Source organism: Jatropha curcas, chromosome 7, assembly GCF_041381405.1.
Source record: "Jatropha curcas cultivar XTBG-Jc1 chromosome 7, XTBG_Jcur_1.0, whole genome shotgun sequence".
Lineage (NCBI taxonomy): Eukaryota > Viridiplantae > Streptophyta > Magnoliopsida > Malpighiales > Euphorbiaceae > Jatropha > Jatropha curcas.
In genome coordinates, this window is record NC_143157.1 from 2,190,329 (window position 1) to 2,205,282 (window position 14,954).

The 14,954-nt window shown below is 29.1% G+C and overlaps 1 protein-coding gene and 1 non-coding gene across 2 annotated transcripts; one reads left to right on the forward strand and one right to left on the reverse strand.

Moving 5' to 3' along the window:
* Window positions 1–6,626: 6,626 nt before the first annotated feature.
* LOC105644332 (major allergen Pru ar 1) lies at window positions 6,627–7,343 on the forward strand. Its single transcript, XM_089724293.1, has 2 exons — window positions 6,627–6,807; window positions 6,907–7,343. Exons 1-2 carry the CDS (start codon window positions 6,627–6,629, stop codon window positions 7,200–7,202), a joined length of 477 nt encoding a protein of 158 aa, XP_089580419.1. The 3' UTR covers window positions 7,203–7,343.
* Window positions 7,344–12,666: 5,323 nt separating this feature from the next.
* On the reverse strand, window positions 12,667–12,773 carry LOC149494553 (small nucleolar RNA R71). The gene has a single exon (XR_016321907.1). It is a non-coding gene; the product is annotated as a small nucleolar RNA R71 (small nucleolar RNA).
* Window positions 12,774–14,954: the final 2,181 nt, after the last annotated feature.

The window sequence follows — 14,954 nt, forward strand, 5'->3', positions numbered from 1 at the left end:
ACTTCTATAGATACTCACACCGATAGTAAGGTGATGGTACTGTCTAAGTAGACTTTAGTTGCTTCGTAGTTAGTATGTAATAGATACTCACACCGATAGTAGGGTGATGGTACTGGCTAAGTAGACTTTTAGTTGCTTTATAGTTAGTATTTAATAAATATAAGTTCAATTAGTAGGACAGTTCTATATAAGTTTAAGTTTAACAAATATGAGACATACAATTGCTTTATTTGTAAGGCAGTTTTTGTTTTTCTGATATTTTATATATATTTTAAAGTTATGCTAATTTTAGCTTAACTTTTCTTTATTTGATTTTAAATTAATTTTGTATAAAATATTTAAATTATAAAATCTGAAAACAAAACATAAATAGAATGTACAGAAATATGGAATTTCTTACAAATGGATAAATAGCAACAGGTTTAGAAATGGATTGGAGATGTATTTTATGTGCCAACCACAAGTTTAGAAACTGATTTATCAAAGGATAATAATTTAGCAATGAAATTAGAAAACGAGATAATCATATTTTTAGTGTCTGAACTTTCACTTTTTTTTTTTTTTTTATTTTGGTGTCTTAATAGAAAACGATAACGACTGAATGTTTTAACTTATAATTTTTGCAATTGAATGTTTTTGGATGCCGTGGCCAACCAGAAAACTGATTATATACGCGTGGGCCCAATTTTTGCAAAGCTTACGTGGCATGCAACTTAGCCACATCATGAAACAAATTGGATGCCACGTGAATTAAGCTTTAAAATTCCATAATTGTCCAATGGTACACATTAAGTGAAGCTTTCACTCCTCTACAATCAGACTTCTTCATATTGATTTTTGAGATTCCACAAAATCTCCTCTTTCCCTTTTCTTGCATCTTTCCTCTTGTTTTTTCTTTCTCTCTTTTTTCTCATTTCTTCTTCCTCTCTTAAAACCCCTTTGCATTGGAAAATCCTATTAATAACTATAGCCATTGTTAAGGATCTTATGAAGTGATAGACGAAAATTAATTGAAATTTGGGAAGATGCAGCAAAGGTTTGATCTTTAATTTATAGATTTGGTTCTTGCAAGTTTGTACTATTATCTTTTGTCGTATAATCAAGATTTGATCTTTAAGTTTCAAGGTTAATTTTTGGATTTAATATCTGGGTCTAACCTGAAAGTCTTTAGTTTTTCTAATTTTTGGATTTAATTTCTCAGTTTGATAATATTAAATCCATATTTGGAATTGAAATATTGTCAAGACAAACAATATATGGCGAGTACCTTTTAACAAATTGCTCTTAAAATATAATGTTATTCTTAATAAAGTGAAAACTTTTGGTTCTCTGGCAAGGAACACTTGCCATTTGACGAATCTGCAGAGTCACTCATTTCAAAATCCATGGACCTAGACCCTCCCATATCATGGCAAGTGCATGTATTCAAGTATAAATCAGCTTCAAGGAGAAATATTGAGTTGTATGCATTTGGACCACTATCGGAGCGATTCAAGAATGGTGTGAATCTCAAGAATAATTTTGTCATCAACAAACCACCATTGTCGAAGCTTGATGGATTTTAATGGGTTTTCTAGTTCTTGATGGATCATTATTCGTTTAATTTTTATCTTTTTTTTTTTTTTTGGTAATTTTCTAGAGTTTAATATTATTAATGGGTTCTTTCTCCAATTTTCTGTTTGGATCTTTGTTCTTATGGAGTCAATTTTTTTATTACAACAGTTTTGTCCTTGATGAGTTATTATGTGTATTTCTTAATTTTTTGGGTAATTTTTGGAGGATTTTATGTTTATACGTTATCCTCGTCTTCTTCCTTTCGAACAAGTTTTAAGTTTGCATTTTTATTAGTGTTTGATGGATTTATGGTTCTTGAATAGTTCACAAGACCTACATCTTAGAGAGAATCAGAAAGATTCATTTATTTTAATTTTTGAGGCTAGCTTCGAGATTTGATCGAAAGGGATAGACAAGGAGGTTGTTGGGCCAAAAGAAATGGAGGTGAAAAAGATTAATTCCTCAAAGTCCACGTCAGATTTAGCTTATTTGACAAATTAAAGTGCTTTTAATCCACATCATTGCCACATGTTAAAAAGCGGTTTCTATAATTGTACAATCATATTTCCGGTTAGCCAGGTCACCTCCAGACACTCAATTGCAAGTGTTAAAACATTCAAGCATTCAATCGTTTCTATTTTTCATTCAGACACTAAAATAGAAAAAAAAAATGAAACGTTGAGCGATCATTATCCCGATTCAACATCGACAAAGATTCAACCTGTATTTTTCTCCAACATTAGAAATGCAAATTAAACACGGATGTAAAATATTTAGAAACATATATAGAAACAGACTACAAATGAACTTAGGGATGAAAAGGAATCAAATTGGAAATAAAATTCATTCCCAAAGAGGTCAAAAATTAGAAACGAATTTATTGGATATCCATCATCATATTAGAAACGGATATAATATCTGCTTAGAATGCTTCAAGTTGTCACGGATAAATTCCATTTTCCGATCCGTTTCTAAAAAATATTTAGCAACCGATTTAGACATGTTGCCATTTCAGTATTTTCTTATAGTATTATAGTTATAACTAAAAATATATTTTTTAAGTAAAAGCCTTAAATTATAACTAATTAGTAGATTAAAAAGTGATTAATTAAAAACTAGTAATTAATTGTATTTACATCAATAAATAATTTATCATGCCTTTAAAATCAAATATGTTGATTGATTTTCATTCAAAAACAAAATATGCTAACTAATTTTAAAATTTATTCTAATCCAATAAGTGTAATCTTGATTGACTGCTTTAATTAACTATATAATATTTTATTATGGTGTCACGTATAATATTTTTTTTTTTTTTAAACAAAACTGATAGAACTTATGAATTATTGTAGAAAACAAAAGCAAAATAATCTAATCATTATATATATACACACATATATTCATGGAGTGTTTTTTGGTTGCTGATGTGACACATCATTTGGAGAGTAAAACTCTCTAAAATTTCAGTGTGCATTTATTCACAGAAAATATTTTTTTTTCTAAGAAAACAATTTTGTTAGAAATGAAAATCGGAAATCAAAAAATGGAAAATGCTTTCACTTGGTAACAATATAAAACTCATATTTTAATTTAAAAACTTCACAAACATTATCATAACTTTCATAATTAAAATAAAATATTATAAATTAACTTAAAAACTTTTTTATTTAAAATTTTTATTATCGATTACTTATAATAATAATAATAATAATAATAATAATAATAATAATAATAATAATAATAATAATATCAATTTTTATCATTTTGTAAAATTTTTTAAAAATAAAGGATATAATATACCTATAATAACAAAATTAATTATATATTAAAGCATAATATAATTTTTTATATTTAAATATTTTTATTTATCCAATAAAAATATTCTATAGAAAAAATTATTTATAGACATTACTGTAAACACCTAAATTTTATTTAAGTTAATTCAATTATTAACATAATTATTTAATTAGCCAATTAAATTATTAGTTAATTAAATTAAATAATGTATTTTAATAACCAATCAAAATATTTAAATGGTTATTAAAATAAAATTATTAGATAAACATTATTTACTGTATAAATAAATAATGTAGTAAAATCCAATAAAAATGGGCCAAGTGGATCAATTAAATTAAATCTTAGTTAATAAGTCAAGCGTCTACATAAGCTAAATGATGCACAGCAGCCAATGAGAGCTTGCTAAGTGGACCAATCAAATTACATACTTGGCAAGGGGACTCCCTCATATCTCTATAAATAGGAGGTATTTCTTCACATACGGGATACACAGACATATAGAAAGAAATGCAGAAAAGAAACCTCAAAACTTTGTCAAACTCAAGCTACAAAAAGTCTCTCCCAAGTCCAAAAAATCAAAGTTATTTCAACTTCAATTCAAGATCAAGTCTCATTGACCCTTGAATCGCCCAAATCTCGTTCAACTTCAATTCAACATCAAGTTTTTTCGGCCGTTGAATCGTATTCAAGATTAAGTCGTTTCGACCCTTGAATCGTCTCCGCGACAACAAAAAAAGAATCAGAGGATAATCTTCTTTGTAATAAGAGATTCCACATTAAAGATTGTATTCACTTATTATCATAAATTCAATTGTTATTTTTGTATTTTTGTTTCTTAATTTTCGGGAACAAATTTTACTCATGCAATTATAACTTCAATAATGAAATGTCATTTTATAAAATGAAAAACAGTTGGAAAACATATCTTTTGTTACAGAGGAAAGTTTTGGAAAACAACTTAAAGTTGTTTTTCAAACCTTAGTTAATGTTTTCTAGTTTTTCAAATAAAAAGCTAACTGATTTGAACATAAAACTCTGTTTTCCAGTTTTGTTGGAAAATTTGTAGAAAACTACTCCAGTTTTCTATAAATAAATACACTCTCAGCATTCCATTTTTACTTGAGAAAATTTTACCTTTTAAATATTTGAAAGATAATTATCTACTTTTAATATTTTACTTACAATTTAATTATTTATTGCTTTTTGTTGACCACTGTATCTTCCTTAAATGTTTCACATTTAATAATCATTATTACAATTATTCACCTTTTTAAAAAATTCCTTAAACGTTTAAATTCAACCCAATCATCACTCAACTCTGGATTAAAAAAAAAAAAAGAAACTGTTTATATTCTAGAAATCAACCGAAATAGAAATCGAGTAAAGTTCTAGTTAATTGCCAAATCTGACCCGTGCCATTTAATGAGAAAACAATATACTGCGGGTTAGGTTAAATTTGCTTTTTATAAAACGTTAACCGCTGTAACGTTTAGCGTTTTATAAAAATTAATTAAATTTTTTTAACAATCATTTTTTTTTTGAATTCAACTAATTCATTTTTTGTCATTTAAGTTAAATAACTAATTAAATAATTAGTTTTACAGTACTTCTAATTTAAACCGTTATATAAATAGCTAACAGCTAGTAGAATAACTAAGGCCCTAATTGGCAATTTTAGTGGTTCTAGTAGCTATTAGTTCTTGTAATAACAATTTTAGTGGTTTCATAATAACATCATGATATATAGAAATAATAAATGACAATCAACAATTACATGGTAAAAATATTTTAATGAGAATTATTGATTCATAATAACATCATGATATATATATTCAGTATTCTATTTTTCTTTTTGCACCAAAAGAGGCCAAAATATATATATATATATATATATATATTCAGTATTCTATTTTTCTTTTTTAAGGAATTTTTTTAAATCTTTTTTCTTATTTTTCTATATTTTGATGGGTGCTTTTTAAGTTTAAAAAATTAAAAACTAATAATAAATATTTGGAAGTGTTATATTCATATTAGAATTCTATTTGAAAGCTAAATTTAACAAATTCAATCAGATGATCATAGTTTAATCATATCTATATAAAACTATCTACCAGTATATATTTCTCCGGTTAAATAATTGTCATCTATTTAAGGTTTATATATTTTTTCACTCAGCTTCCTTCTTCACGTAAGATTTAGAAGTTAACTTCAAAACATTAGGCAGGTGTGTGTGAGTTTGTGCTTTTATAAGAAAATTTTGTCTCCTTTTTTTTGCCTAATTTTCATAGTGCGATTTATGCAGCCAAATTCACGAATAAGGATCACAAGCATTACAGGCTATCAATATTTTTGGAAGTTTCTCTTTCCATTTTGTATGTAATTCCTTTGTATATATTTAATTCAGGATTCTAATGATAAACTGTGAAAATTAGTTGCAGAAGAATTTTATTTGTAAGGTATTTGTGGTATCCATTTGGGGGTAAAGCATGGAGGTTGATGAGTTTGGGGCATTACAAGATCAAAAGTTGTTGTTATACTAAGACATTGCAAAACATTACTGATAAATGGAATATATTTAAAAATGCATTCCAATTAAATTTTAATATAAAGCTACAAATAAAAAATTTTTCCTGATAATAATATAATAAAAAATAATTTAAGTAATTTATAAATACCGGCACCCAAAGCACGTCATTACCACTAGTTATATTATTTGAAAGAGCAAACAGGAAATTTTAATTAGTCTCCACTTCATTAAACATCAAAATAGTATATTGATTTTTCAGATTTCGTGGGATCTTCCCACCTGAGGTTCTTATTTTTGTCAATTATTTGTACCAAAAACACAAAAAAAAATTATAAATAATACATGGAAGCCACTCGCACACAAATTCCATTTAGTAAAATTATTATCCCAAATATAAATAATACATCAGAAAGGTGCACATGCTCTATATTTTATATAAATTCCATCTATTAAAAGTATATGTATTATACATCATCTATATATTTTATATACAAATTCCATTTATTAAAATTATTATCCCAAATATATATATATATATATATATATATATATATATATATATATAATACATCAGCAAGGTGCACATTCTATATATTTTTATACATAATTCCATTTAGCCTAGATGACGCACATCCATATGTCCTGCCTGATCTATAAATACCACCTTTAGCTTTACCACATATCATCGCATACAACAAATATATTTGTCTTCTGAAAATATTTGTCATTTCCAAACACCAAACTTGACATGGCTGCTTTGATTCATGAAGATGAAGTTGTTACCGCAATCTCTCCTGAAAAGATGTTTAAGGTCTTCGTTCTCGAGGATTCTGTAATTATCCCTAAAATTATTCCTGTCATTAAGAGTATTGAGATTATTGAAGGAAATGGAGGTCCTGGAACTATTAAGAAGACTACCTTTGTGGAAGGTGATGATTAAACATTTTTAATTATTGTTGTTATAATTAATTATTTATTCAGTTTCGATTAACTGTTATTACTAATATGTTTCTTTCTTATACAAGCAGGTAGTGAAGTTAAGTATGTGAAAAATACAATCGACGCAATAGATAAAGATAATTTCATATATAACTACACTACATTTGAAGGCGCACTATGGAGCGATACAATAGAAAAAGTCTCTTATGAAATAAAACTAGTGTCTGCTCCAAATGGAGGATCCATCGCCAAGAGCATAGGCAAATACTATGCAAAAGGCGACGCTAAGATTGATGAAGAAGTAATCAAGGCTGGGGAACAACAAATATTAGCAATGTTCAAAGTTATTGAAACATACCTCTTGGCAAATCCTGATGCCTATTAATTTAGTTATGTTCCCATTTTAATGGGCTCAATTAATAAAACCTATCGTGTGATATTTTTATTTCTTTTTGTTCTCTTTGGACCAAAACTACATATAGTTTTTTTGGTCTGTCTCAAAATAACAGTTGAAAATTCTGTTGAATTTGTGCAGGAATGCACCATGTCGTCGAAATGTGGGTGTAATTGGCATGAATTTGTAATAAATATATATGAATCATTGGTTTTCCTTTCTGATATTATAGATGTTACACCTTCCTTTAAGTATTTCTTCTTCGTTAATATTGAAAATTTTAATAAATGAGAAAAACAAAATTTTAAAAAGTTTGGCTAGATGTTATGCGTTTTTTTTTTTAATTATTTCTTCTTTTATTAATATTTGAAATTTTAACAAATGAGAAAATCAAAATTTCAAAGAATTTTGTTATACAGCATATATATATAATTCATTTCAACTATGATATTTGATTATAATAATACATTTGATTATTATAACCTATTTCGTGATATTGATTATAATAATTATGATATTGATCGAGTATAATCTATTTATTATAATAATTATGATATTGATTTTTTCGTTGTTAAATAAAGAAAATCCTTCAAAAAAATTAGAAACACAATTATTATTGATACGTCAATGGAATCGCTTCTTTAAGCAACAATCAATTTTTGCATTCAATAACAGTAAGTATTGAAATCTAAACATAGAAGAAACATGTTTAATCATGACAGTGATTCATTTAGAACCTTCCTAAGCTAAGAAATTAAATCACAAAGAACTTATGATGTGGATTCTACATTGGTAAGCTGGGACGGATCATTGGTGTTAATAAGTTAAGGAATAGACCTCACTCTATGAACTAGCTTTTAGGATGAGTTAGGCTTTTCATACTTAATTAGTAAGCATGACTATGGTTTCAAAACCAACTGCTTTTAGGTGGTTTCGGTTTAGAACTGCTGGTTTTAAATCGAAATTAAATAATATATTTTAAATTTTTTAAAATGTTTTTTTAGATTTTGTAACTTGAATAAATAATAATAATAAATATTACTATTAAAAAAATTAAACTAATTTAATAAAAATTCTTACAACTTACTTTAAAATATTACAATAAAACAGAAAAATAAGTTGGGAGTTTTTTTTAAGAATATGTTTTTCACGGTTTCAAACTGAAATCGCCGGTTTCAGTTTCAAAAAATGAAAAACCAAAACTGAACCATAAGTGTACGGTTTCGGTTACTGTTTGGTACCAAAATCGTTGACTGCAGTTTAATACCGGTTTTGACTTGTTCGATTTTGATTCTGTTCTAATTCGAAACCGAACATGGTCATCCCTATTAATCAGTATCACAGCCAAGCCCAGTCTAGTCAATTGCTTACATATAAATAACTTGATAATTTAATTCATAAATTTATTTATGAAATTGAAATGTATATGAGTAGAAAGGGGTTTAATAATATCTATGTATCTAAAATCAATATGTAATTTTAATTGTTGTTTTATTAAAAAATTATTTTTATCTTTAAATTATTGGAAACTCACTCGCTATCTTATAAATAAATGATTTTGAGAAAGACAACCCTGAATGTCATGAAAGCATCCTCTGCTTGTTGTTTAATTTGAGAAAGAGTTAGATTTGATCTTGATGAAGGTGGTTCATAATCTTGTTCTACTATCTTCCACAACCTTAAGCCTTCAAGAAAGTTTTCATTTTTACTACCCAAAACCATAATTCTAACCTTTGAAAACAGATGGTCTTGGGATTGAAGCAGTAGAAGCCAAGCTTGATGTTGCTGTCTTTTTCTTTTAAGAAAAATGTTGATTAGGCCCTTAAGAACTAAAAAACGCTGATACCATTTTGGAGTTTGGGGCAGAGAAGTAAAGGAGAAAATAGCATTTTTTGTAGAACCTTTCAAAACAAATTTTGCAGTGAAGGAAAAACAGACTCTGCAGATTTAAGGCTCTAAGGAGTATGATTATGACACACTATGAAATAGAAGTTTTTGCAATTGGCATTCTTCACACTATGAAATAGAAGTTTTTGCAGTTGGCATTCTTCATTGATCAAATTTCACACTTACGCTTCGTTTGTTATAAATGAATTCAAAATATAAAATTCATTTGTAATAGAATTCATTTGTAAATATATTTTCATATTTTAGTATGTTTAATTTAAAATATATAATTCAATTCAATTCCATGTAATTATATATGGAATAAATTCATAATTAAAAGTTCATTTGCTTTTGTTTCTTAAAATATCATTGAAATAGTAATTTCACAAAAGTAAATAATAAATACCAATGATATTTATGTTATGCTATATAATCTTTTATATTTTTATTAAAATAAAAACAATATTAATAATTATAATATTTAATTATTAATAAATGTAAATTTAACTTGAATCTCTCTCCTCAATAATAAAGAAATGCTGAAAAATATTAAAATAAAAAACACATGTAATAAGAAAATATTTTTCTAGAAAAATAAATTTTTTAAATGGTTTTGGTCAGGTTTGATAAAATAAACAAGTTAAATAAGTATAAAGTTGAAAAGTTGACTTTGTAAGAGGAGAAAGATAGCTGTGTCATAAAAGCTTAATTGCTAGTTTTGTGGAATTCATTTGAAAACTTCACCTATAGTTATGAAATTTGGTATAGTTATGTTCAATTTCATAAAATTGAATTCCAAGAATTGAAATGTATATTTATTTTCATTCTAAATACAAAAAAATGCACTAAAGTCGATAAAATATGGCAGCAACAATGGCTGTGCAGGAATACATTTGGTTGAAGAGTTTGATGGAAGATGTACTTGGTAAGCTTAATTATGCTGTGCAAATTAGTTGTGACAATGCAATTAAACTTGCTTCAAATCCAGTCTTCCATAGACAGACAAAGTATATTGAAGTTCGAACTCTAGATCTCCTACTCTAAATAATAATAATAATAATAATAATAATAATAATAATAGAGTAGTGATATTTGGCTCATGGTGATCTTAGATCATGACAGTTGAAATGACAGATGTAATCTTGAGTGGTTTTAGAGGGATAAATGGGTGGGACAGAAACTTAAATTTGGAGGAAAATGTATGCATTAAATACATATTTGATATGTGCATAAACTGTCACTTTTATTCTTAATATTTTTGGTATTTTTGAGTTGTTTTCAAGCTTAAATCAGTTGGTTGAACAATTTTTATCAATTAGACATGATCTAAGTTATTTTTTTGAATAATACCATTTAATTGAGGAGTTTTCAGCATTGTTAATATTTTGACCATTGTTTGCTTCTTCAGGCATAACTGAATGTATAGATGTTCAAATTGATTGATTTGTGATTCGTTGGAAAGATATAAAAGGAGCTCTACAAATTTCTAAGAGGAGGAAAGATTCAATTCAGCCTTGAAATTCATCAAAAAGAGCTCTGAATCTAGAACAAATGTCATGAATGAACATGCATGAAGCGATTTTATTGTTTAAGACATATCTAGAGCTCCAAGAGTCAAAATTAGCTCAGACCAGGCCCATTTGAATCTTAGAAGATGGCCCTACAGTTACTATAAAGACAACTAAATGAAGTGAGGTCGTTTTGATTGTCAAAAACGCCATAAAAGATTACGTTTTGAGCAGAAATATCTACTTCAACCTGATTTGGTTTTTAGGTCATATCTTCTGCTGTGAGTGTCTGTTTTGGGCGAGCCTTAGTTTGTTAGAAAAGTGAGAAGGAGATCTGCAAGTTTGTTGAAGAAGTCAGAATGAGTTTCGAAAAGGAAGTTGCTGAAAAATGAGAGAGAAATCAAGACAATAAAGATTTCTGTTGACTATTTTTTTAAAGTTCCCAAGTGATTAGAGATTCTTTGGGTCCTTTGAGAGGCTATATATAGTTGCGATTCTGGAGCAGCAAGAGGCATGTTTTTCTTCCCACATAGTTCATCATCTAATTTGAGATTTTGTTTCGTATTCTTTTGTTTTGGTGATTGAAAGCCATGAATATGAGTGATTAATTTCTTAGTTCATTTCAAGGCATTCAATTTCCATATGTATAATTGTGAGACCTGTTCTTAATTTAAATAATTGTTCTTTGAATATCTGTTGTTTCTTGCAATTAAGGTGTTAATTCTATTGGGTGATTTGCTAAAAAGGCCTATTAGTTAATTATTTGGTAGGATTAAGTGCTATTTCATCTTCATAATCCGTAATTATTGTGAAAGATTGAATGTTAGTAGCAATTAGGTTTTACTAATTATGTTCCAAGTTTTCGGTAATAATCTAAACAATAGGGTTGAATTAAATAATTTATGCTTTTTAAATTATTGTTCAAATTTAACTGCTTCCTGTCCTTACTGCTTTTATTAGATTGAAAAGGATTGCTTAATACCTGCTCATTTAATAATTAGAGTTAATAAGGGTGCTCGGCTCAAATTAATTGTAATAGGGAAGTCGGGGAATTTATCATGCTTGTTGCTAAGTTTCAGTTAAGTATTCAAAGAGTAATTCATTCAAAATTTGTCTGTGATCATTTATACTTTGGATTATAAATTGCCTTGAATTGAATGTTTATTAGATTGAGTTTCAATTTAAGTTTAATAGTCAGTTTTATTTTGATTTCTCTAAGTGAATTTTCAAAAGCCAATCCCCTTTTTTCTCTTTACAAAATATCACAAAATTTAAGATTTCAGTCTCTAGGGTTCGACCTGAATTTATCACTTCTGCAATTAAAATTCAGTAATTAATTTTTGGTGGAATTGACAACCATCAAAATTTTGACGTCGTTGCCGGGGACTGAAAGATTATTATATTTTGTGTTTTTATTTTGTTAAAATAGTTTCTTACCTCTGTGTAGTGTTGTGGTTTTAGGTTTGTGATAAAATTTGTGGAATTGAAGGAGAATTGAAGTCATTTGTTTTATGACAAGAAGTTCTCAATCTGGTGAAATTCTTTTTGATCCTGAAGTAGAAAAAACAGCTAAACGTTTGAGGAAATTAGCTAAACAAGCTAATTTGAGTCAAGCCTCATCTGAACGGACGATTACTGATAGTTCAAACAATTCTCCGAGGGAATCAATTTCAGATTCAGATTCTGGAATTGATACCATGGCTGCCAAAACCTTGAAAGAATTGGCTACACCTGACCTAAATCAACAACCTTTGAGTATTCAATTTCCTACTTTAGATGTTGCTTTTGAATTAAAATCTGGACTAATCCATTTGTTGCCTAAGTTCCATGGTCTTTCAGGTGAAGATCCACATAAGCATTTAAAAGAGTTTCACGTGGTGTGTTCCAATATGAAACCTGAGGGAGTTTCAGAGGAGCAAATTAAGCTTCGAGCTTTTCCTTTCTCATTGGAAGATAAAGCTAAGGATTAGTTGTATTACCTTCCTTCTGGATCTATCAGCTCATGGAATGAGATGAAGCGAATGTTTCTAGAGAAGTATTTGCCTGCTTCAAGGGCTGCCAACATAAGAAAAGAAATTTGTGGCATTCGACAATACAATGAAGAGAGTTTGTATGAGTATTGGGAACGGTTCAAAAAGCTTTGTGCAAGCTGCCCTCATCATCAAATTAGTGAGCAACTTTTGATTCAATATTTCTATGAAGGACTTCTATCAATGGACCGTAGCATGATAGATGCTGCTAGTGGAGGGGCTTTGGTTGACAAAACACCGGAAGATGCAAGGAGGCTGATTGCTAACATGGCAGCAAATTCTCAACAGTTTGGAATGAGAATGGATCACACACCTAAAAAGGTTAATGAGGTAAGTACATCTAATCTTGAGAGACAAATTTCTGATTTAACTTCTTTAGTGAGACAATTGGCTGTAGGGAATATTCAAACTGTTAAGGCATGTGGAATTTGTTCTACTTCGGGTCATGTTACTGATATGTGTCCTACACTCCAAGAGGATTAATTAGTGCAGCATGCCAATGCAGTAGGTAATTTTGGACAGCAACAACACAGGTATGAGCCCTATTCTAACTCTTATAATCCAGGATGGCGAGACCATCCAAATTTGAGCTATGGCAATCAACCGGTACAAAATCAATACCAGCAGCAAAGACCACAAGTAACTCAATTACCTTCCTCTTCCCAAAATCAAGGTATGTCACTTGATGAAATTGTTAAGGCTTTAGCTCATAATACACAACAATTTCAACAAGAGACTAGGAATAGCATTAAGAACATAGAGAAGCAAACTGGTCAGTTAGCTTCATCTGTGGGTAAACTTGAAGCTCAAGGTTCCGGTAAGCTTCCATCACAAACTGTGATAAACCCCAGAGAAAATCCAAGTGCTATACTTTTACGAAGTGGGAAAGAAGTTGATAATCAAGTTGTACATGAGTCAAGGAAAAAGAAGCAGCAAGGTGCAAAGGATTGTGAGGTTCCTAAAGTCGAGGTAAATTCTAAACTTAAAGTTAATGATGCTAATAATTATTTTCCTCCATTTCTTAGTAGGTTGGCTAAGACAAAGAAAGTAGAACAAGAACAATAGATTTTGGAGACTTTCAGAAAAGTAAAGCATAATATACCTTTACTTGAGGCGATCAAACAAATCCCCAAGTATGCAAAATTCCTTAAAGAATTGTGTACTACAAGGTGCAAGTTGAGGAATAATGAAAAAGTTAGTGTCGGGGAAAATGTGTCAGCATTTATTCAATGGAAATTGCCCCATAAATGTAAGGATCCAGGTTCATTTTCTATCCCATGTAGAATATGTGATTCTAAATTTGAATGAGCAATGGCAGATTTAGGGGCATCTATTAATGTTACGTCATATTCAGTTTTTCAAACTTTGAATTTGAACACTTTGAAGGAAACCAGTGTTATTATTCAATTGGCTAATCGTTCTAATGCTTACCCTGTGGGAGTAGTTGAGGATGTTTTGGTGCAGGTTGGACAATTCCAGCAGATTTTTACATTTTGGATATGGGGATGCTGTTCCCACATCAAATTCTGCTTTGATTTTATTTGAAAGACCTTTCCTAAAAACTGCCAAGACAAAGATTGATGTGGATGGTGGCACTTTAACTATAGAGTTTGATGGAGAAGTTGTTAAATTTAATATTTTTGATGCCATGAAGCATCATGCTGATGATCATTCTATTTTTTCTATTGATGTAATTGATACATTTGTGCAGGATGTCTTTGAGTTAAGCAATGAGGATGAGTTAGAAGTGGTGATTAGTCAAGGAATTCATGAAGATAGTACCAATCAGCCACTAAGTGCAGAGGTTCAAGATGCAGTAATGGCATTACAGTCATTACCATTAGTTGCAAAAAGGTATGGAGTTTCTAAGATTGATTTACCTCATCACACAAAACTATTGCCTTCTATTTTAGATGCACCAGTTCTTGAACTCAAACCGTTGCCTGAGCATTTGAAGTATATTTACCTAGGAGACAATGAGACACTTCCGGTTTTCATTTCAAGTAAGTTAACAAAGATTCAAGAAGAAAGATTGATAAGAGTTTTGAGGATGCACAAAGAAACTATTGATTGGACATTAGCTGACATCAAAGGCATAAGTCCATCGGTGTGTATGCATAGGATTTTGTTAGAAGATGATGCTAAACCAAGTAGAGAGGCTCAAAGGAGGTTGAACCCACAAATGATGGAAGTTGTGAAGAAGGAAATCTTGAAGCTATTTGATGCTAGGGTGATTTAATCAATTTCAGACAGTAAATGGGTAAGTCCGGTCCAAGTTGTGCCAAAGAAATCAGGTGTCACTGTTGTAGCAAATCAAG